Source organism: Bombina bombina, chromosome 4 (genome assembly GCF_027579735.1).
Source record: "Bombina bombina isolate aBomBom1 chromosome 4, aBomBom1.pri, whole genome shotgun sequence".
NCBI classification, from domain to species: domain Eukaryota; kingdom Metazoa; phylum Chordata; class Amphibia; order Anura; family Bombinatoridae; genus Bombina; species Bombina bombina.
In genome coordinates, this window is record NC_069502.1 from 148097603 (window position 1) to 148121247 (window position 23645).

Here is a 23645-nt window from a genome sequence, read left to right on the forward strand (position 1 = left end):
TCCTCTTTCTGGTTCAACTGGATTACAAACTATGAGTGATAAATTATGTAATGTAAAGATATTACATATGAGAAAATGTGTACTTAGATTGATTTCATCATGTTTAGACGGAAAGCTGTTACTGGTTCTCTGCTTAATTTTTAAGTGTCTATTCGGACCTCTGCTATCTTGGCTACATGCAACTTGAGGGTCAGGTGAACAGGAGGAGGATTGCAACTCTTTAAAGAGAAATTATGTATATGGTGTGTCTGATCATGAAGAAATTCATATGTAAATATTGTTTTTCTAATATTGCATAACAGTGTATGATTCTTTTTTGGTTATGTTTTACTAATTATTACTTCTACTTTTTTTATTTAAGGCAGTATCATGATGCAAAGGAAAAATATCAAGATGCAGAAAGTGAAGTGAAAAGTCTGAAAAGGTTTATTAAACTATTAGATGAAATAATGTCACAGAGGTACAAGATGTATCATCAGTTTCGAAGGTAAGGTCGTTTTCCATAGCTTGCATTTAATTAAAGAGGGAAAACAAACCAAAACAATAAATATATATATATATATATATATATATATATATATATATATATATATATATATATATATATAAATATATATATATATAAATATATATATATATATATATAGAAATATATATATATATATATATATATATATATACTATTTAAATCACACCTGTGGACAATGCCAATAGAAAGAACGCCCTAAGGACGATTACTTAAAAGGTCATGAAACACCTACCTTGATTTTGTGTAAAAAAATTCTCTCACACTCCCTGTTGTGGTCAAAAAAGATATTATGTAACCTGTAAGTTTTGGCCTGCCTAGGTAATGTGGCAAGTGTAATTTTTATGCGGAAGCTGGAGGTATTTGTTGTTGCACTTTCAAGTTGAATGTCAGGCCATCCTTAAAATAGATTCATTTTTATTTATTTTTAAAAGGGACACTGAACGCAAATTTTTTTCTTTCGTGATTCCGATAGAACATGCAATTTTAAGCAACTTTCTAATTCACTCCTATTATCATTTTTCCTTCGTTCTCTTGCTATCTTTATTTGAAAAAGAAGGCATCTAAGCTTTTTTTTTTGGGTTCAGAACTCTGGATAGCACTTTTTTATTGGTGGATGAATTTATCCACCAATCGGCAAGGACAACCCAGGTTGTTCACCAAAAATTGGCTGGTATCTAAACTTAGATTCTTGCATTTCAAATAAAGATACCAAGAGAATGAAGTAAATTTGATAATAGGAGTAAATTAGAAAGTTGCTTAAAATGTCATGCTCTATCTTAATCACGAAAGAAAAAATTTGGGTTCAGTGTCCCTTTAAGATAGCATCTTGCCTCTGTAATCAACAAGTATATATACTTATACACTGAACTCATACACTTGCTCAGTAGTAATTGGTACATCATTAAGTGTGCATAAAAACAGACTGTGGGCTAGATTTACTAAATTCCTGGACGGATACAAGTGGACACCTCTGCCCCTGTCTGCCCGTCATGGCTAGTGGGCAGCAATACGCCACCTGTATTTATCATTGCACACTTCACCTCATGTGCAACACCACCCCCTGCTTGCACGCTGCCGATCTTCCCGGTCGGAGAAGTTTGTAGAAATTGAAAAATGCCACACTATAGTTGGCATATAGGTTAAGAAGCAGTGGTCTGATGACCGCTGCTTCTTAACTTTTGGCTGCAGGCTGGCTTGTGCGAGCCTGTGGGCGAAGGAGCTCCAAAACTACATTCAGAGCTTCTTAAATAGAACACTCTGTGTTTAATGATAAAAGTAAATTGGGAAGTCTCTAAAACACCATTCTCCATCTGAATCAGGAAAAAGATAGCATGATGAGGAAAAAGATAGCTTGATCAGGAAAAAGATAGTATGATCTTGCCTCTGTAATCAACAAGTGCGTATATTTATACACTGAACTCATACACTTGAATCAGGAAAAAGATTAATTTATATTTGTGTGCCTTTAAGGTGCATGTTTCTCCAATATCTGCAACTAGATGGCTCAGAACAAAACAGTTTTCAAGCTTTGTCCCTTTTCTAGCCCGTTGTAAGACCTATTGTTCCTTCAAGGGATCTCACATTGGTGCTTGATGTTCTTATGGAACCACCTTTTGAGAACCTGAAGTCAGTATTTTTTTAATTTGTTGCATTTATGTCTGCAAGAAGTGTCTCTGAGCTACAATCAATTACTGTAAACACTTCTCTTTTCTAAAGATAAAGTAGTAGCTCTCAATATTCTAGACTTTTTGCTAAAAGTTGTGACTGATTTTCATTTATCAATATATATTGTACTGCCCTCCTTTTTATTCACATAAGCTTGTTGATGGAAAACCATTTTATACTTTTTTGTTCCATACCTGCGCTACTTCACAGACAGAACAAAAGATTTTAAATAGTCTAATTGACTATTCATTCTACTGCTTGGGTGTATATACAATGCATTTTCTTCCCATAAACTTCATAGTATGTTTATTTTTAAGAACTATAGGGATTGGTTGCTGCACATTTATAGACTGGTCAATGAAGGGAGGTTTAAATATCTCTATGTGTACTTTTTGGGCTGCTAACTTACAATCGTGGGAGCCATCATTAGTACCAAAAGTTATTTTGTATAGCTCTATTGAGCAAAGCGCATTTTATGGACAGTAAAGCAGTCCATCTTCCAAGGTCATGCCATTTTCAAGCAATACATAAGCTGTAAATAGATTCTTCCAGAGGAGTGTAGTCTTAAGCAGGGGTTGAAGTTAAGAAGGAGATTTCTTTCATACAGGTGGTGAGAGTCCACAATCCATTACTCTTTGGAATTACTATATTCCCTGTTATTAGGAGGAGGCAAACCCTAAGAGTAAAACCTGTAAAACCTCTCCCACATCACAGGTAAACTAGTCTTGTCTTTGCCTCCACTGGAGGAAGATGAACAACGAAGTTGAAGCCCATTTCCCTTCAGAGTGCAGTGTTTGCCAGCGGGATGTATATGGAGTATAGGTAGTGCCTCTTTTTCTCCAACATTGGTGTGTCCGGTCCACGGCGTCATCCTTACTTGTGGGAATATCTCTTCCCCAACAGGAAATGGCAAAGAGTCCCAGCAAAGCTGGCCATATAGTCCCTCGCTCCGCCCACCCCAGTCATTCTCTTTGCCGTTGCACAGGCAACATCTCCACGGAGATGGTTAAGAGTATGTGGTGTTTAGTTGTAGTTTTTTTATTCTACTATCAAGAGTTTGTTATTTTAAAATAGTGCTGGTATGTACTATTTACTCTGAAACAGAAAAAGATGAAGAATTCTGTTTGTGAGAGGAAGATGATTTTAGCAGACAGTAACTAAAATCGTTTGCTGTTTCCACATAGGACTGTTGAGATGAAGTAACTTCAGTTGGGGGAAACAGCAGACTTTTCTGCTTAAGGTATGACTAGCCATATTTCTAACAAGACTGTGTAATGCTGGAAGGCTGTCATTTCCCCTCATGGGGACCGGTAAGCCATTTTCTTAGTCTCAAACAGAATAAAGGGCTTAATATGGGCTATAAAACTGGTAGACACTTTTATGGGCAAAATCGATTGCTTTATTTGGGCTTTTTATACATGTTTATGCTGGTAATTCACACTTATAAACTTGGGGAACGTTTTTTTTAACGTCAGGCACTGTGTTAGTAGACTCCTTTTCCAGTCAGGAAGGGCCTTCCCAGTTGTAGGCTCAGCCTCATTTTCGCGCCATTACTGCGCAGTTACTTTTGAGAGCAAGACATGCAGATGCATGTGTGAGGATCTGAAAGTGGTTGGAAAAGTTCCTAGAAGGCTTCATTTGGTATCGTATTCCCCCCTGGGTTTGGTAAAGTCGCAGCGAAGGCTGTAGCTGGGACTGTAGAGGGGTTCCGGTTTCGTTATTTTAAGGGTTAAAGCTCTGAAAATTGGTGTGCAATACTGTGAATGCTTTAAGACACTGTGGTGAAAATTTGGTAAATTTTGAACAATTCCTTCATATTTTTTCACATATTCAGTAATAAAGTGTGCTCTGTTTAAAATTTAAAGAGACAGTAACGGTTTTGTTTTAAAACGGTTTTTGTGCTTTATTGACAAGTTTAAGCCTGTTTAACATGTCTGTACCTTCAGATAAGCTATGTTCTATATGTATGAAAGTCAATGTGTCTCCCCCTTCAAAATTGTGTGATAATTGTGCCATAGCGTCCAAACAAAGTAAGGACAGTACTGCCACAGATAATGAAGTTGCCCAAGATGATTCCTCAGATGAAGGGAGTAGACATGGTTCTACATCATCTCCTTCTGTGTCTATACCAGTTTTGCCCACGCAGGAGGCCCCTAGTACTTCTAGCACGCCAATGCTTATTACTATGCAACAATTGACGGCAGTAATGGATAACTCCATAGCAAATATTTTATCCAAAATGCCTGCATATCAGAGAAAGCGCGATTGCTCTGTTTTAAACACTGAGGAGCAAGAGGGCGCTGATGATAATTGCTCTGTCATACCCTCACACCAATCTGAAGGGGCCATGAGGGAGGTTTTGTCAGATGGGGAAATTTCAGATTCAGGAAAAATTTCTCAACAGGCTGAACCTGATGTTGTGACATTTAAATTTAAATTAGAGCATCTCCGCGCATTGCTTAAGGAGGTGTTATCTACTCTGGATGATTGTGACAACCTGGTCATTCCTGAAAAATTATGCAAGATGGACAAGTTCCTAGAGGTTCCGGTGCACCCCAACGCTTTTCCTATACCCAAGCGGGTGGCGGACATAGTGAATAAGGAGTGGGAGAAGCCCGGCATACCTTTTGTCCCCTCTCCTATATTTAAGAAATTATTTCCTATGGTCGACCCCAGAAAGGACTTATGGCAGACAGTCCCTAAGGTCGAGGGGGGCAGTTTCTACTCTAAACAAGCGCACTACTATTCCTATCGAGGATAATTGTGCTTTCAAAGATCCTATGGATAAAAAATTGGAGGGTTTGCTTAAAAAGATTTTTTTACAGCAAGGTTACCTTCTGCAACCCATTTTGTGCATTGTTCCTGTCACTACAGCAGCGTGGTTCTGGTTCGAGGAACTAGAAAAGTCGTTCAGTATAGAGACTCCATATGAGGAGGTTATGGACAGAGTTCACGCACTTAAGTTGGCTAATTCTTTTATTTTAGATGCCGCTTTGCAATTAGCTAGATTAGCGGCGAAAAATTCAGGGTTTGCAATTGTGGCGCGCAGAGCGCTTTGGCTAAAGTCTTGGTCAGCCGATGTATCATCCAAGACAAAATTGCTTAATATCCCCTTCAAGGGTAAAACTCTCTTTGGGCCAGAATTGAAAGAGATTATCTCAGACATCACTGGGGGAAAGGGCCACGCCCTCCCACAAGATAGGCCTTTCAAAGCCAAGAATAAGTCTAATTTTCGTTCCTTTCGTAATTTCAGGAACGGACCGGCCTCTAATTTTGCATCCTCTAAGCAAGAGGGTATTGCTTCACAGACCAAACCAGCCTGGAAACCGATGCAAGGCTGGAACAAGGGTAAGCAGGCCAAGAAACCTGCTGCTGCTAACAAAACAGCATGAAGGAGTAGCCCCCGATCCGGGACCGGATCTAGTGGGGGGCAGACTCTCTCTCTTTGCTCAGGCTTGGGCAAGAGATGTTCAGGATCCCTGGACGCTAGAAATAGTTTCTCAGGGTTATCTTCTGGAATTCAAGGAACTACCCCCAAGGGGAAGGTTCCACATGTCTCACTTATCCTCAAACCAAATAAAGAGACAGGCGTTCTTACATTGTGTAGAAGACCTGTTAAAGATGGGAGTGATACACCCAGTTCCAATGGCGGAACAAGGAACGGGATTTTACTCAAATCTGTTCGTAGTTCCCAAAAAAGAGGGAACCTTCAGACCAATTCTGGATTTAAAAATCCTAAACAAATTTTTCCCAGGGAATGAGCTTCCGCAGACCAGAGTGGGTCATCGTCACGACCGACGCCAGTCTAGTGGGCTGGGGCGCGGTCTGGGAATCCCTGAAAGCTCAGGGACTATGGTCTCGGGAAGAGTCTCTTCTCCCGATAAACATTCTGGAACTAAGAGCGATCTTCAATGCTCTCAGGGCTTGGCCTCAGCTAGCAAAGGCCAGATTCATAAGATTCCAATCAGACAACATGACGACTGTTGCTTATATCAATCATCAGGGGGGAACAAGGAGTTCCCTGGCGATGAAAGAAGTGACCAAAATAATACAATGGGCGGAGGATCACTCCTGTCACCTATCTGCGATCCACATCCCAGGAGTGAAAAACTGGGAGGCGGATTATCTGAGTTGTCAGACTTTCCATCCGGGGGAGTGGGAACTCCACCCGGAGATATTTGCCCAGTTGACCCAATTATGGGGCATTCCAGACATGGATCTGATGGCGTCTCGTCAGAACTTCAAGGTTCCTTGCTACGGGTCCAGATCCAGGGATCCCAAGGCGACTCTAGTGAATGCACTAGTAGCGCCTTGGACCTTCAACCTAGCTTATGTGTTTCCACCGTTTCCTCTTATTCCCAGGCTGGTAGCCAGGATCAAGCAGGAGAGGGCCTCAGTGATCTTGATAGCTCCTGCGTGGCCACGCAGGACTTGGTATGCAGACCTGGTGAATATGTCATCGGCTCCACCATGGAAGCTACCTTTGAGACAGGACCTTCTTGTACAGGGTCCATTCGAACATCCAAATCTGGTCTCCCTCCAGCTGACGGCTTGGAGATTGAACGCTTGATTCTATCAAAGTGTGAATTTTCAGATTCTGTGATAGATACTCTGGTTCAAGCCAGAAAACCGGTAACTAGAAAAATTTACCATAAAATATGGAAAAGATATATCTGCTGGTGTGAATCCAAGGGATTCCCATGGAATAAGATAAAGATTCCTAAGATCCTTTCCTTTCTACAAGAAGGTTTAGATAAAGGATTATCTGCGAGTTCTCTAAAGGGACAGATTTCTGCCTTATCTGTCTTACTACACAAACGACTGGCAGCTATGCCAGATGTTCAAGCTTTTGTTCAGGCTCTGCTTAGGATCAAGCCTGTTTACAGACCTTTGACTCCTCCCTGGAGTTTAAATCTAGTTCTTTCAGTTCTTCAAGGGGTTCCGTTTGAACCTTTACATTCCATAGATATTAAGTTGTTATCTTGGAAAGTTTTGTTTTTGGTTGCTAAGGTTGTTTTGCGTACTAAGCCTGGTTTTCTTCCAAAGGTTGTTTCCAACAAAAATATTAACCAGGAGATAGTTGTACCTTCTTTGTGTCCGAATCCAGTCTCAAAGAAGGAACGTTTGCTACACAATTTAGATGTAGTCCGTGCTCTAAAATTCTACTTAGAAGCTACAAAAGATTTCAGACAAACATCTTCTCTGTTTGTCGTCTATTCTGGTTAAAGGAGAGGTCAAAAAGCAACTTCTACCTCTCTTTCCTTTTGGCTTAAAAGCATCATCAGATTGGCTTATGAGACTGCCGGACGGCAGCCTCCTGAAAGAATCACAGCTCACTCCACTAGGGCTGTGGCTTCCACATGAGCCTTCAAGAACGAGGCTTCTGTTGATCAGATATGTAAGGCAGCGACTTGGTCTTCACTGCACACTTTTGCCAAATTTTACAAATTTGATACTTTTGCTTCTTCGGAGGCTATTTTTGGGAGAAAGGTTTTGCAAGCCGTGGTGCCTTCCGTTTAGGTAACCTGATTTGCTCCCTCCCTTCATCCGTGTCCTAAAGCTTTGGTATTGGTTCCCACAAGTAAGGATGACGCCGTGGACCGGACACACCAATGTTGGAGAAAACAGAATTTATGCTTACCTGATAAATTACTTTCTCCAACGGTGTGTCCGGTCCACGGCCCGCCCTGGTTTTTTAATCAGGTTTGATGAATTATTTTCTCTAACTACAGTCACCACGGCACCCTATGGTTTCTCCTATTTTTTCCTCCTGTCCGTCGGTCGAATGACTGGGGTGGGCGGAGCCTAGGAGGGACTATATGGCCAGCTTTGCTGGGACTCTTTGCCATTTCCTGTTGGGGAAGAGATATTCCCACAAGTAAGGATGACGCCGTGGACCGGACACACCGTTGGAGATGTAATTTGTCAGGTAAGCATAAATTCTGTTTTTTTTCCCCTTAATGAAATTAGTCACAAGCATTTCACGGGTGTCGCAGGGACCTTTTATTTATTTTTATTTATTTCCTTGGCACTCTATAAGTTTTTTTGCGTATTTGTGTGTATGTGTATATATATATATATATATATATATATATGGTTCATAGACTTTAACCTTATTATTTAGTTACTCTGAATATTCATATTATTCATTCATATTGTTCGTTATAACTCTATAAATCAGTGCTTTCCAAACTGTGTGTCGGGACACACTAGTGTGTCGGCAGCAGTGTGTAGGTGTGTCCCTGCTTCAGCACAAATTTTAAAAAAAATTTGTTTCTTGGTTTCTGACTTTCTGCCTGCTACGCATATCACTTGGTTGACACGTGATTGATACCTAGGGGAACACAGATCATCTTAGCCTATTGGCGCAGCTTAGTGGGAGCTGAAACTATTTCCATTGGCGGCTTTGGCAGCACATTGGCTCGTGACTGCACGTGTAGTATCCTTAATTGGCTCGTGACTGCACGTGTAGTATCCTTAATTGGCTCGTGACTGCATGTGTAGTCAGTGAGTGGGACAGCAGTGAGTTTGCAGCGCGGGCAGTAGTTAATCGTACTCACCGAGCTCTGAGGGCAGCAGCTTAAATGCTGAGCTGAAGTCAGTGGGTTTTCTCTTGTTAAGTGTATCCAGTCCACGGATCATCCATTACTTATGGGATATTAACTCCTCCCCAACAGGAAGTGCAAGAGGATTCACCCAGCAGAGCTGCTATATAGCTCCTCCCCTAACTGCCATTACCAGTCATTCTCTTGCACCCAACGAATAGATAGGATGTGTGAGAGGACTGTGGTGATTATACTTAGTTTCATACCTTCAATCAAAAGTTTGTTATTTTATAATAGCACCGGAGTGTGTTATTCCTTCTCTGGTAGAATTTGAAGAAGAATCTACCTGAGTTTTTCTATGATTTTAGCCGGAGTAGTTAAGATCATATTGCTGTTTCTCGGCCATCTGAGGAGAGGTAAACTTCAGATCAGGGGACAGCGGGCAGATTAATCTGCAAAGAGGTATGTAGCAGCTTATTATTTTCTGACAATGGAATTGATGAGAAAATTCTGCCATACCGATATAATGTAAACTCAGCCTTAAATGCAGTAGCAGCAACTGGTATCAGGCTGTCATGTATGTATATTTTACACTTCAGTATTCTGGGGAATGGCACTTCACTGGAATTATACTGTATGCATAAAACTTTAGCCTAATTTGCAGGGACTAGCAACAGGCTTTTTAATAACACTCAATTTATTAATGTTAAACGTTTTTTCTTCTGTTATGTGTGATCAGTCCACGGGTCATCATTACTTCTGGGATATAACTCCTCCCCAACAGGAAATGCAAGAGGATTCACCCAGCAGAGCTGCATATAGCTCCTCCCCTCTACGTCACTCCCAGTCATTCTCTTGCACCCAACAACTAGATAGGATGTGTGAGAGGACTATGGTGATTATACTTAGTTTTTATAACTTCAATCAAAAGTTTGTTATTTTACAATAGCACCGGAGCGTGTTATTGCCTCTCTGGCAGAGTTTGAAGAAGAATCTACCAGAGTTTTTACTATGATTTTAACCGGAGTAGTTAAGATCATATTGCTGTTTCTCGGCCATCTGAGGGAGGTAAAAGCTTCAGATCAGGGGACAGCGGGCAGATGAATCTGCATTGAGGTATGTAGCAGTTTTTATTTTCTGAATGGAATTGATGAGAAAATCCTGCCATACCGTTATAATGACATGTATGTATACTCTACACTTCAGTATTCTGGGGATGGTATTTCACCGGAATTACTCTGTTAAAAGTACATTAAACCTTTTAATAGGTATTTATTATGTTAAACGTTTTTGCTGGAATGTAGAATCGTTTGCATTTTCTGAGGTACTGAGTGAATAAATATTTGGGCATTATTTTTCCACTTGGCAGTTGCTTGTTTTAATTGTGACAGTTTACTGATCTCTCTCACTGTTATGTGTGAGGGGGAGGGGCCTTTTTTGGTGCTTTTGCTACGCATCAAAAAATTCAGTCAGAAGTTTGTCTTCCCTGCATGATCCGGTTCATCTCTACAGAACTCAGGGGTCTTCAAAACTTGTTTTGAGGGAGGTAATCACTCACAGCAGAGCTGTGAGATTGTAGTTGACTGTGATAAAAAAACGTTTATTTCTGTATTTTTTATTTTTTTTTCTGCTATCAGGGTTAGTTATCCTTTGCTAATGGGAGCAATCCTTTGCTAAAATTGTGTTTTTTACAAAGATTTTATGCTATAACTTTTCAGTTTATTAATTTTCAACTGTCATAACTTTTTCTGTGCTTCTTATAGGCACAGTACGTTTTCATATTATAGTAAATTACTTGAAAAGTATTTCCAAGTTGCTAGTTTATTTGCTAGTGTGTTAAACATGTCTGATTCAGAGGAAGATATCTGTGCTATATGTGCTAAAGCCAAAGTGGAGCCCAATAGAAATTTATGTACTAACTGTATTGATGCTACTTTAAATGAAAGTCAATCTGTACAAATTGAACATATTTCACCAAACAACGAGGGGAGAGTTATGCCGACTAACTCGCCTCACGTGTCAGTACCTGCATCTCCCGCTCGGGAGGTGCGTGATATTGTAGCGCCGAGTACATCTGGGCGGCCATTACAAATCACATCACATTACAGGATATGGCTACTGTTATGACTGAAGTTTTGGCTAAATTACCAGAACTAAGAGGTAAGCGTGATCACTCTGGGGTGAGAACAGAGTGCGCTGATAATATTAGGGCCATGTCAGACACTGCGTCACAATTTGCAGAACATGAGGACGGAGAGCTTCATTCTGCGGGTGACGGTTCTGATCCAAACAAACTGGATTCAGATATTTCAAATTTTAAATTTAAGCTGGAAAACCTCCGTGTATTACTAGGGGAGGTGTTAGCGGCTCTGAATGATTGTAACACAGTTGCAATACCAGAGAAAATGTGTAGGTTGGATAAATATTTTGCGGTACCGGCGAGTACTGACGTTTTTCCTATACCTAAGAGACTTACTGAAATTGTTACTAAGGAGTGGGATAGACCCGGTGTGCCGTTCTCACCCCCTCCGATATTTAGAAAGATGTTTCCAATAGACGCCACCACACGGGACTTATGGCAAACGGTCCCTAAGGTGGAGGGAGCAGTTTCTACTTTAGCTAAGCGTACCACTATCCCGGTGGAGGATAGCTGTGCCTTTTCAGATCCAATGGATAAAAAGTTAGAGGGTTACCTTAAGAAAATGTTTGTTCAACAAGGTTTTATATTGCAACCTCTTGCATGCATTGCGCCTGTCACGGCTGCAGCAGCATTTTGGTTTGAGTCTCTGGAAGAGACACTTGAATCAGCTCCATTAGATGAGATTACACACAAGCTTAAAGCCCTTAAGTTAGCTAACTCATTTATTTCAGATGCCGTAGTACATTTAACTAAACTTACGGCTAAGATTTCCGGATTCGCCATTCAGGCACGCAGAGCACTGTGGCTAAAATCCTGGTCAGCTGACGTTACTTCTAAATCTAAATTGCTTAATATACCTTTCAAAGGGCAGACCTTATTCGGGCCCAGGTTGAAAGAAATTATCGCTGACATTACAGGAGGTAAAGGCCATGCCCTGCCTCAAGACAGAGCCAAACCTAAGGCTAGACAGTCTAATTTTCGTTCCTTTCGTAATTTCAAAGCAGGAGCAGCATCAACTTCCTCTGCACCAAAACAGGAAGGAGCTGTTGCTCGCTACAGACAAGGCTGGAGACCTAACCAGTCCTGGAACAAGGGCAAGCAGGCCAGGAAACCTGCTGCTGCCCCTAAGACAGCATGAATCGAGGGCCCCCGATCCGGGAACGGATCTAGTGGGGGGCAGACTTTCTCTCTTCGCCCAGGCTTGGGCAAGAGATGTCCAGGATCCCTGGGCGTTAGAGATCATATCTCAGGGATACCTTCTAGACTTCAAATTCTCTCCCCCAAGAGGGAGATTTCATCTGTCAAGGTTGTCAACAAACCAAATAAAGAAAGAGGCGTTTCTACGCTGCGTACAAGATCTTTTATTAATGGGAGTGATCCATCCGGTTCCGCGGTCGGAACAAGAACAAGGGTTTTACTCAAATCTGTTTGTGGTTCCCAAAAAAGAGGGAACTTTCAGGCCAATCTTGGATTTAAAGATCCTAAACAAATTCCTAAGAGTTCCATCGTTCAAAATGGAAACTATTCGGACAATTTTACCCATGATCCAAAAGGGTCAGTACATGACCACAGTGGATTTAAAGGATGCTTACCTTCACATACCGATTCACAAAGATCATTACCGGTATCTAAGGTTTGCCTTTCTAGACAGGCATTACCAGTTTGTAGCTCTTCCATTCGGATTGGCTACGGCTCCGAGAATCTTCACAAAGGTTCTGGGTGCTCTTCTGGCGGTACTAAGACCGCGAGGAATTGCGGTAGCTCCGTACCTAGACGACATTCTGATACAAGCTTCAAGCTTTCAAACTGCCAAGTCTCATACAGAGTTAGTACTGGCATTTCTAAGGTCGCATGGATGGAAGGTGAACGAAAAGAAGAGTTCTCTCTTTCCACTCACAAGAGTTCCCTTCTTGGGGACTCTTATAGATTCTGTAGAAATGAAGATTTACCTGACAGAAGACAGGTTAACAAAGCTTCAAAATGCATGCCGTGTCCTTCATTCCATTCAACACCCGTCAGTAGCTCAATGCATGGAGGTGATCGGCTTAATGGTAGCAGCAATGGACATAGTACCCTTTGCACGTCTACATCTCAGACCGCTGCAATTGTGCATGCTAAGTCAGTGGAATGGGGATTACTCAGACTTGTCCCCTACTCTGAATCTGGATCAAGAGACCAGAAATTCTCTTCTATGGTGGCTTTCTCGGCCACATCTGTCCAGGGGGATGCCATTCAGCAGGCCGGACTGGACAATTGTAACAACAGACGCCAGCCTACTAGGTTGGGGCGCTGTCTGGAATTCTCTGAAGGCTCAGGGACAATGGAATCAGGAGGAGAGTCTCCTACCAATAAACATTCTGGAATTGAGAGCAGTTCTCAATGCCGCCCTGGCTTGGCCCCAGTTAACAACTCAGGGGTTCATCAGGTTTCAGTCGGACAACATCACGACTGTAGCTTACATCAACCATCAGGGAGGGACAAGAAGCTCCCTAGCAATGATGGAAGTATCAAAGATAATTCGCTGGGCAGAGTCTCACTCTTGCCACCTGTCAGCAATCCACATCCCGGGAGTGGAGAACTGGGAGGCGGATTTCTTAAGTCGTCAGACTTTTCATCTGGGGGAGTGGGAACTTCATCCGGAGGTCTTTGCCCAAATACTTCGACGTTGGGGCAAACCAGAGATAGATCCTCGTTACGGGTCCAGATCCAGGGATCCGGGAGCAGTTCTGATAGATGCTTTGACAGCACCTTGGACCTTCGGGATGGCTTATGTGTTTCCACCCTTCCCGATGCTTCCTCGATTGATTGCCAGAATCAAACAGGAGAGAGCATCAGTGATTCTAATAGCGCCTGCATGGCCACGCAGGACTTGGTATGCAGATCTAGTGGACATGTCATCCTGTCCACCTTGGTCGCTACCTCTGAAACAGGACCTTCTGATCCAGGGTCCCTTCAAACATCAAAATCTAATTTCTCTGAAGCTGACTGCTTGGAAATTGAACGCTTGATTTTATCAAAACGTGGTTTTTCTGAGTCAGTTATTGATACCTTAATACAGGCTAGGAAGCCTGTTACCAGAAAGATTTACCATAAGATATGGCGCAAATACTTATATTGGTGCGAATCCAAGAGTTACTCATGGAGTAAGGTTAGGATTCCGAGGATATTGTCTTTTCTACAAGAAGGTTTAGAAAAGGGTTTATCCGCTAGTTCCTTAAAGGGACAGATTTCAGCTCTGTCCATTCTTTTACACAAACGTCTGTCAGAAGTTCCGGACGTTCAAGCTTTTTGTCAGGCTTTAGCTAGGATCAAGCCTGTGTTTAAAACTGTTGCTCCACCATGGAGTTTGAACTTAGTTCTTAATGTTTTACAGGGGGTTCCGTTTGAACCCATTCATTCCATTGATATCAAGTTGTTATCTTGGAAAGTTCTGTTTTTAATGGCGATTTCCTCGGCTCGAAGAGTCTCTGAGTTATCTGCCTTACATTGTGATTCTCCTTATCTGATTTTTCATTCAGACAAGGTAGTTCTGCGTACTAAACCTGGGTTCCTACCTAAGGTGGTCACTAACAGGAATATCAATCAAGAGATTGTGGTTACATCTTTGTGTCCTAATCCTTCTTCGAAAAAGGAACGTCTGCTACACAATCTAGATGTAGTCCGTGCCCTGAAATTTTATCTACAGGCAACTAAGGATTTTCGACAAACGTCTTCCCGGTTTGTCGTTTATTCTGGTCAGAGGAGAGGTCAAAAAGCTTCGGCTACCTCTCTCTCCTTTTGGCTTCGTAGCATAATACGGTTAGCCTATGAGACTGCTGGACAGCAGCCTCCTGAAAGAATTACAGCACATTCTACTAGAGCTGTGGCTTCCACTTGGGCCTTTAAGAATGAGGCTTCTGTTGAACAGATTTGCAAGGCTGCAACTTGGTCTTCTCTTCATACTTTTTCCAAATTTTACAAATTTGACACTTTTGCTTCTTCGGAGGCTGTTTTTGGGAGAAAGGTTCTTCAGGCAGTGGTTCCTTCCGTATAAAGAGCCTGCCTGTCCCTCCCGTCATCCGTGTACTTTAGCTTTGGTATTGGTATCCCATAAGTAATGGATGATCCGTGGACTGGATACACTTAACAAGAGAAAACATAATTTATGCTTACCTGATAAATTTATTTCTCTTGTAGTGTATCCAGTCCACGGCCCGCCCTGTCACTTTAAGGCAGGTAATTTTTCCATTAAACTACAGTCACCACTGTACCCTATGGTTTTCCTTTCTCTGCATGTTTTCGGTCGAATGACTGGTAATGGCAGTTAGGGGAGGAGCTATATAGCAGCTCTGCTGGGTGAATCCTCTTGCACTTCCTGTTGGGGAGGAGTTAATATCCCATAAGTAATGGATGATCCGTGGACTGGATACACTACAAGAGAAATAAATTTATCAGGTAAGCATAAATTATGTTTTTTTGCAGCTAGCTCCCAGTAGTGCATTGCTGCTCCTGCTCTTGATATATGGATAGGAAGTGGAAGCTTAAAAATGCTTGATGATGAAATGCGAGTGTCTTTATCTAATTCCACTAAATATTCAGAAACTGTGTTCATCCCATAAACCTCATACATCCCATTAAAATAGTAAGTAGCTATTGGTGTTATTAAACTGTTTTTATTCTTGCACATACTTACTGTTACTTGTAAATACATTTTGTTATTATATAATTTATGTATGTGTCCGTATCTCTTAAAACAAGTTAGTATAACCTCCTTTTTGCAAGTACAACTAAATTACTGTGTCGCGAAATGATTTAGGTCTAAAAAGTGTGTCACCAACATAACAAGTTTGGAAAGCTCTGCTATAAATGCTATTAGATGCAATGTGTAATTTCTAATAAGTTAGGTATCTTTCAGAGAAGTGATATCTATATATACACAATTATTGTAAATTGGTTATAAATCTGTTATAAAATGGACAGAGTAATAAAAATGATCTCATAAGATGACCATATATAATATTATCACAAATTGAAACACCAAAAATAAGAACGAAAGTCTTTGTGGTTTATATAAAGTCCAACTTCTGAGTGGATAATATTGCTTCTCCTATGAGGCTTATTTTGGCTACTTACAAAATATACCCTCAATCTTATGAGGTAAGGGAAGAATGTTTCAACCGGTGATTCTCTCCGGACACGGTGCTGGGCGTTGAAGTAGGTGTCTCACGTTGATTGTCAACCACTCCCTCGTGAATCTTCTCCTTACGTCATTCACAAGGGGATCCTCAATCGATATGAGGTATCAGTGATGTCACGAATTTTTGTCATTTCCGGCCGGAAGTTTGTTCGTGGTTGCGTCATTTTTTGATGCATGTGTGTTAGACTTTTTTTGCGCCAAAAAATGTGGGCGCCATTCTTGGCGCCAAAAAATGTGGGCGTCATACTTGGCGCCCAAAAATGTGGGCGTTATACTTGGCGCCACTTTTTTCACATTATTTAAGTCTCACTTTTTTTGTTGCTTCTGGTTGCTGGAGGCTTGTTTGTTTTGCATTTTTTTCCCATTCCTGAAACTGTCATTTAAGGAATTTGATAATTTTGCTTTATATGTTGTTTTCTCCAACATTGGTGTGTCCGGTCCACGGCGTCATCCATTACTTGTGGGATATTCTCCTCCCCCACAGGGAAAGGCAAGGAGAGCACACAGCAAGAGCTGTCCATATAGTCCCTCCCAGGCTCCGCCCCCCCCCAGTCATTCTCCTTGCCGCTCTGAACAAGTAGCATCTCCTCAGGGATGGTGAGGAGTTTGTGGTGTTTAGTTGTAGTTTTTTATTCTTCTATCAAGAGTTTGTTATTTTAAAATAGTGCTGGTATGTACTATTTACTCTGAAACAGAAAGAGATTAAGAGTTCTGTTTAAAAGAGGATTATGATTTTAGCAGACAGTAACTAAAATCAGTTGCTGTTCCCACACAGGACTGTTGAGATGAGAGAACTTCAGTTGGGGGGAACAGTTTGCAGACTTTTCTGCTTAAGGTATGACTAGCCATTTTTCTAACAAGACTGTGTAATGCTGGAAGGCTGTCATTTTCCCTCATGGGGATTGGTAAGCCATTTTCTTAGTCTCAAACAGAATAAAGGGCTTATTATGGGCTATACACTGGTAGACACTCTTAAGGGCTAAATCGATTGCTTTATTTAAGTATTATATGCAGTTTTAAGTTGAATTTCACACTTTTATAACATTGGGGAACGTTTTTTAGCACCAGGCACTTGTTAAGACACCTTCCCAGTCAGGAAGGGCCTTTCTCTGTAGTAGGCAGAGCCTCATTTTCGTGCCATTACTGTGCAGTTACTTTTGAGTACAGTACATGCAGCTGCATGTGTGTGGGTCTGGAATCCACTAAAAACGTTCCTAGAAGGCTTCATTTGATATCATATACCCCCCTGGGATTGGTGAAGTCGCAGCTGGGACTGTAAGGGGGTTAAAATTAAAAACGGCTCCGGTTTCAACATTTTAAGGGTTAACAGCTTGAAAATTGGGGTGCAATACTTTGAATGCATTAAGACACTGTGGTGAAAATTTGGTAAAGATTGGATAATTCCTTCATAGTTTTTCACATATTCAGTAATAAAGTGTGCCCTGTTTAACATTTAAAGAGACAGTAACGGTTTTGTTTTAAAACGGTTTTTGTGCTTTATTAACCAGTTTAAGCCTGTTTAACATGTCTGTACCTTCAGATAGATCATGTTCTGTATGTATGGTAGCCAATGTGGTTCCCCCTTCAAATATGTGTGATAATTGTGCCATAGCGTCCAAACAAAGTAAGGACAGTACTGTCACAAATTGTAAAGTTGCCCAGGATGATTCCTCAGATGAAGGAAGTAGACATAGTTCTACATCATCTCCTTCTGTGTCTATACCAGTTATGCCCGCGCAGGCGACCCCTAGTACTTCTAGCGCGCCAATGCTTGTTACTATGCAGCAATTGACGGCAGTAATGGATAACTCCATAGCTAATATTTTATCCAAAATGCCAGCATTTCAGAGAAAGCGCGATTGCTCTGTTTTAAACACTGTAGAGCAGGAGGGCGCTGATGATAATTTTTCTGTCATACCCTCACACCAATCTGAAGTGGCAGTGAGGGAGGGTTTGTCAGATGGGGAAATTTCTGATACAGGAAGAATTTCTCAGCAGGCAGAACCTGATGTTGTGACATTTAAATCAAAATTAGAGCATCTCCGCGCATTACTTAAGGAGGTGCTATCTACTCTGGATGATTGTGACAATCTGGTCAATCCAGAAAAATTGTGCAAGATGGACAAGTTCCTTGAGGTCCCGGTGCACCCTGATGCTTTTCCAATACCTAAACGGGTGGCGGACATAGTGAATAAGGAGTGGGAGAAGCCAGGCATACCTTTTGTCCCTCCTCCTATATTTAAGAAATTGTTCCCTATGGTCGACCCCAGGAAGGACACATGGCAAACAGTCCCTAAGGTCGAGGGGGCAGTTTCTACTCTAGCCAAGCGCACGACCATTCCTATTGAGGACAATTGTGCTTTCAAAGATCCTATGGATAAAAAATTGGAGGGTTTGCTTAAAAAGATTTTTGTACAGCAAGGTTACCTCCTTTAACCTATTTCGTGCATTATTCCTGTCACTACAGCGGCGTGGTTCTGGTTCGAGGAACTGGAAAAGTCGCTCAGTAGGGAGACTCCGTATGAGGAAGTCATGGACAGAATTCACGCACTTAAGTTAGCTAATTCCTTTATTTTAGACACCGCTTTGCAGTTAGCGAGGTTAGCGGCGAAAAATTCAGGGTTTACAATTGGGGCGCGTAGAGCGCTCTGGCTAAAGTCTTGGTCGGCGGATGTATCTTCCAAGACAAAATTGCTTAATACCCCTTTCAAAGGTAAGACCCTTTTTGGGCCAGAATTGAAAGAGATTATTTCAGACATCACTGAGGGAAAGGGCCATGCCCTCCCACAAGATAAACCTTTCAAGGCTAAGAATAAGTCCAATTTTCGTTCCATTCGCAATTTCAGGAACGGACCGGCTTCCAACTCGGCAGCCTCTAGACAAGAGGGTAACGCTTCCCAGACTAAACCAGCTTGGAAATCAATGCAAGGCTGGAACAAGGGTAAACAGGCCAAGAAGCCTGCTGCTGCTACCAAAACAGCATGAAGGGGTAGCCCCCGATCCGGGACCGGATCTAGTAGGGGGCAGACTCTCTCTCTTTGCTCAGGCAAGAGATGTTCAGGATCCCTGGACACTAGAAATAGTCTCTCAGGGTTTTCTTCTGGAGTTCAAGGAACTACCCTCAAGGGGAAGGTTCCACATGTCTAACTTATCTTGAAACCAAATAAAGAGACAGGCATTCTTACATTGTGTAGAAGACCTGTTAAAGATGGGAGTGATACACCCAGTTCCAACTGTGGAACAAGGTCGGGGGTTTTACTCAAATCTGTTTGTAGTTCCCAAAAAAGAGGGAATTTTCAGACCAATTCTGGATTTAAAAATTCTAATCAAATTTCTCAGAGTTCCATCGTTCAAATGGAAACCATTTGAACAATTTTATCTACAATCCAGGAGGGTCAATTTATGACTACCGTGGATTTAAAGGATGCGTATCTACATATTCCTATCCACAAAGATCATCCAAGGATTTTCACAAAGGTGCTAGGGTCCCTTCTAGAGGTTCTAAGACCAAGGGGTATTGCAGTGGCACCTTATCTGGATGACATTCTAATCCAAACGTCGTCTCTTTCCAAAGCAAAGGCTCATACAGACATTGTTCTAGCCTTTCTCATATCTCACGGGTGGAAGGTGAACGTAGAAAAGAGTTCCCTGTCTCCGTCGACAAGAGTTCCCTTCTTGGGAACGATAATAGATTCTTTAAAAATGAAGATCTTCCTGACAAAAGTCAGAAAGTCAAAGCTTCTAAAGCTTGTCAAGTTCTTCACTCTATTCTGCAGCCTTCCATAGCTCAGTGCATGGTAGTAGTAGGGTTGATGGTTGCAGCAATGGACATAGTTCCTTTTGCTCAAATTCATCTAAGACCATTACAACTGTGCATGCTCAAGCAGTGGAATGGGGACTATACAGACTTGTCTCCAAAGATTCAAGTAGACCAGATGACCAGAGACTCACTCCGTTGGTGGTTGTCACAGGATCACCTGTCTCAGGGAATGAGTTTCCGCAGACCAGAGTGGGTCATTGTCACGACCGACGCCAGTCTATTAGGCTGGGGCGCGGTCTGGGATTCCCTGAAAGCTCAGGGTCTATGGTCTCGGGAAGAGTCTCTTCTCCCGATAAACATCCTGGAACTGAGAGCGATATTCAATGCTCTCCGGGCTTGGCCTCAACTAGCGAAGGCCGGATTCATAAGATTCCAGTCAGACAACATGACAACTGTAGCTTACATCAACCATCAGGGAGGAACAAAGAGTTCCTTGGCGATGAGAGAGGTATCCAAGATCATCAAATGGGCGGAGGATCACTCCTGCCATCTATCTGCAATTCACATCCCAGGAGTAGACAACTGGGAGGCGGATTATCTGAGTCGTCAGACTTTCCATCCGGGGGAGTGGGAACTCCACCCGGAGGTTTTTGCCCAGTTGACTCAATTATGGGACATTCCAGACATGGATCTGATGGCGTCTCGTCAGAACTTCAAGGTTCCTTGCTACGGGTCCAGATCCAGGGATCCCAAGGCGACTCTAGTGGATGCATTAGTGACGCCTTGGTCGTTCAACCTAGCTTATGCATTTCCACCGTTCCCTCTCCTTCCCAGGCTTGTAGCCAGGATCAAACAGGAGAAGGCCTCAGTGATTCTGATAGCTCCTGCGTGGCCACGCAGGACTTGGTATGCAGACCTGGTGAATATGTCATCGGCTCCACCATGGAAGCTACCTTTGAGACAGGATCTTCTAGTGCAAGGTCCATTCGAACATCCAAATCTAGTTTCTCTCCAGCTGACTGCTTGGAAATTGAACGCTTGATTTTATCCAAGCACGGGTTTTCAGATTCAGTGATAGATACTCTGGTCCAAGCCAGAAAACCTGTGACTAGAAGGATTTACCATAAAATATGGAAAGGATATATCTGTTGGTGTAAATCCAAGGGCTTCTCATGGATTAATATTCCCAGGATCCTCTCCTTTCTAACAAGAAGGTTTGGATAAGGGATTGTCAGCGAGTTCTCTAAAAGGACAGAGATCTGCTTTATCTGTCTTGTTACACAGACGACTGGCAGCTGTGCCAGATGTACAAGCTTTTGTACAGGCTTTGGTCAGAATCAAACCTGTTTACAGACCTTTGACTCCTCCCTGGAGTCTAAATTTAGTTTTTTCAGTTCTTCAAGGGGTTCCATTTGAACCCTTACATTCCATAGATATCAAGTTACTATCTTGGAAAGTTCTGTTTTTGGTTGCTATTTCTTCTGCTAGAAGAGTTTCTGAACTATCTGCTTTGCAGTGTGATCCACCCTATCTGGTGTTCCATTCAGATAAGGTTGTTTTGCGTACCAAGCCTGGTTTTCTTCCAAAAGTTGTTTCCAACAAGAATATTAACCAGGAAATAGTTGTCCCTTCTTTGTGTCCAAATCCAGTTTCAAAGAAGGAACATTTGTTACACCATTTAGATGTAGTCCGTGCTTTAAAGTTCTATTTAGAAGCAACAAAGGATTTCAGACAAAACTTCTTTTTTGTTTGTCGTTTATTCTGGTAAGAGGAGAGGACAAAAAACTACTGCTACCTCTCTTTCTTTCTGGCTGAAAAGCATTATCCGGTTGGCTTATGAGACTGCCGGACGGCAGCCTCCTGAACGAATCACAGCTCACTCTACTAGGGCTGTGGCTTCCACATGGGCCTTCAAGAACGAGGCTTCTGTTGATCAGATATGTGAGGCAGCAACTTGGTCTTCTCTGCACACTTTTGCCAAATTCTACAAATTTGATACTTTTTGCTTCTTCTGAGGCTATTTTTGGGAGAAAGGTTTTGCAAGCCGTGGTGCCTTCTGTTTAGGTAACCTGATTTGCTCCCTCCCTTCATCCGTGTCCTAAAGCTTTGGTATTGGTTCCCACAAGTAATGGATGACGCCGTGGACCGGACACACCAATGTTGGAGAAAACAGAATTTATGCTTACCTGATAAATTACTTTCTCCAACGGTGTGTCCGGTCCACGACCCGCCCTGGTTTTTTAATCAGGTTTGAAAAATTTCTCTCTCTATACACTACAGTCACCACGGCACCCTATAGTTTCTCCTTTTTTTCTCCTAACCGTCGGTCGAATGACTGGGGGGGCGGAGCCTGGGAGGGACTATATGGACAGCTCTTGCTGTGTGCTCTCCTTGCCTTTCCCTGTGGGGGAGGAGAATATCCCACAAGTAATGGATGACGCCGTGGACCGGACACACCGTTGGAGAAAGTAATTTATCAGGTAAGCATAAATTCTGTTTTTTTCTATTACATATTGCAAGATATTTCAAACACTGTTCCTGTATCAGAAAATGCTGAGGGATTCCTGTTGACTGATATCAGTCCTTCCAAAGCTAAGTTCATTTATTTTAATGTTATGAATGTTTATCTTTAGCTATGGTTTGTAATAAGTTATCATGATAAACTTTTACATGCAGAGTCCATTAGTATTTATGCTTTATATATTGCTATTCTTTTTACATCTTATGTACAAGATATACTTAGAAATTTATAAGAATATTTTTCTGATTCTATTTTAAAGGCTTTGTCTGACATCCCGCCTTCTAATAAAATTTTTAGGTCTTTTTCAAACTTCTTTTTTATTTGATGAAGTTTCAAATGACCAACAACATGCTGAATTATCCTTCTCTGATGGTGTTTTTTCTCATTCAGAATTTTTCTTCATCAGATTTTGACACTAACAAATCTACTTTTTTATTTTTTAATAGAGTACATTTGTTCTTTGTTCAAAAGGTGTTGATTATTTTGGATATTGAAGTAACTAGTTATTTTGATTTTAAAGACTAGCTAACATTTAAATTCTGCTTATTAATCTTCTGTGGTTTCTTCAGAGGTTTTTTTCCATTTCCTGATATTAGGGAATGGAATAGGCTGAGAATTTTCTTTTATTCCTTCTTTAAGGTTTTTAAATTGTATTCTTTGCCGGCAGTTAATTTTCAGTTTTGAGGAAAGATTCCCCAAGTTAATGGGGCTATCTCTACTCCTGCTAAATATACTATTATTCCTATAGCAAATAGTATTTATTTTTTTCCTTCAGATGGTTGTATCTTATTTAAGGAAAATTATTTATTTTCAGGTACTTTTCTTAGACCTGTAATTTATTTGGCTGATGTTTCAATTGCTTCATCTTTCTGGTTGGATACTTTAAGATCAAGTATCGGATTATGATTTGTTTAGCATTGTTAAAGGGACAAAAATCTACTACTCATTTGAAGTTCAGACTGAGTGCTATTGCATTGTCTTGTTATCTTGCATTTGTTGATTATGCAAATCCAATGTGTTGACTGGTCCTTTAACTTGATTAACATGCTAATAATTTCATTTGTGTCGTCATTTTTTGATATTTTTGAAAATGAAGGTTAATCTATGTCTTTAGCTATTTTAGCTAGAAGAACTTTGTGATTTCAATCTTGGAATGCTAATTTGATTTCTAAAATCCATATTGCTTTTTTTCCAAGGTAATCAATTATTTGGTTCAAAATTGGATTCAATTATTTAACTGTTACTCTGGGCTTCAAGATTGAGTTCTAAGACTAAAACTTTAAGCTTATATTAGTTTTTTGTTCTTACT

At 41.3% G+C, this 23645-nt stretch overlaps 1 protein-coding gene across 1 annotated transcript in view; it reads left to right on the plus strand.

Annotated features, from left to right (window-relative positions):
* SMC6 (structural maintenance of chromosomes 6) overlaps positions 1 to 23645 on the plus strand; it is an 869177-nt gene that overhangs the window by 701947 nt on the left and 143585 nt on the right. Inside the window, 2 exon segments of the mRNA XM_053711237.1 lie at positions 362 to 487; positions 2787 to 2804. Of these exon segments, the coding sequence (XP_053567212.1) occupies positions 362 to 487; positions 2787 to 2804 (144 nt within the window).